Raw genomic sequence first — 1,062 nt, 5'->3', positions numbered from 1 at the left:
CGTGCGGCCGGAGCCGCTCCGCGCCGTGCTGGAATATTTGTACACGGGGAAGCTGGAGCGGCCCCACGGGGACCTGCGCCAGGTGGGCGCCGTGGCCGAGCTGCTGGAGGTGTTCGACCTGCGCATGATGGTGGCCAACGAGCTCAACCAGGAGAGCTTCATGAACCAGGAGATCACCAAGGCCTTCCACGTGCGCCGCGCCAACCGCGTCAAGGAGTGCCTGGCCAAGGGCGTCTTCGCAGGTATGGGGGGTGCGGGGATGGGGGGCTGTGGGGATAGGGAGGTCACCACTGTCCCCTCCAGCTGGTGTCCCCTCCTCCTGGTGCCAGTGTGGGCACAGGGCTACGATCACCCTGAGGCCCTCCCACCACTGAGGTCTTTGGGGTCTGGGGTCCCGGAGTCAGTCATGGGCGTGCTGCTGGGGTGGCATGACAGTTCTGGGCTGGGGTGGGCAAGGGGTGTCCAAGGGTTGCTTGTCCCTGTGGCAATGGTGGCCGAGGGGTGGCTGTCCCTGGTCTGCAGTGGCCGAGGGGTGGCTGCCCCTGGGCTGAGGTGGCCGAGGGGTATCTGAGGGGTGGCTGTCCCCCCTGAGCTATCTCCTGACCCCAGACGTGGTGTTCCGTGTGGACGACGGGGTGGTGCCGGCGCACAAGCCGCTGCTCATCGCCGGCTGCGACTGGATGAGGGCCATGTTCCGGGGGGGCTTCCGTGAGAGCTACGCCGATGAGGTGGGGGCCGGGGGGAACCTGTGGCTCTGTGGGGCAGGGTGGGCATCTTTGGTTGGGGTCTGGGGGCTGCTCGGACCCCCTGGACCAGGGACATGTGGATCTTGCTTCCCTCTTGCTGAGGAGAAAGTGGGGAGCTGTGCTGGGTCGGGGGGCTATTCCAGGGCTGGGCGTGCTGTGCCAGCTCAGGCACTGCCAGGAGGGGTCCCCCCTTCCCTCAACCCCCTCGGGGGGTGGCTCTGAGCCTCCCCCCCATAAATCCCCCGATCCCACAGGTGTCCCTGCCCGGCACCAACTGCGCCTGCCTCCGAGCCGTCCTCGACTTCCTCTACACGGG

At 67.6% G+C, this 1,062-nt stretch overlaps 1 protein-coding gene across 1 annotated transcript in view; it reads left to right on the top strand.

Annotated features, from left to right (window-relative positions):
• The window catches only part of LOC108448656 (rho-related BTB domain-containing protein 2-like), a gene marked incomplete at its 3' end in the record, with an annotated part of 2,667 nt that extends 1,607 nt beyond the window's left edge, over nucleotides 1-1,060 (top strand). The window contains exons 3-5 of the mRNA XM_017742386.1: nucleotides 8-242; nucleotides 610-728; nucleotides 1,001-1,060. Of these exons, the coding sequence (XP_017597875.1) occupies nucleotides 8-242; nucleotides 610-728; nucleotides 1,001-1,060 (414 nt within the window). The remainder of the gene's footprint in view (nucleotides 1-7; nucleotides 243-609; nucleotides 729-1,000) is intronic.
• Between the last annotated feature and the right edge of the window lie 2 nt (nucleotides 1,061-1,062).

This window comes from Corvus brachyrhynchos, unplaced genomic scaffold (assembly GCF_000691975.1).
Source record: "Corvus brachyrhynchos isolate BGI_N302 unplaced genomic scaffold, ASM69197v1 scaffold166, whole genome shotgun sequence".
Taxonomy (NCBI): domain Eukaryota; kingdom Metazoa; phylum Chordata; class Aves; order Passeriformes; family Corvidae; genus Corvus; species Corvus brachyrhynchos.
The sequence above is the reverse complement of the archived record's forward strand: the minus strand, read 5'-3'. Positions and strand labels throughout refer to the sequence as shown.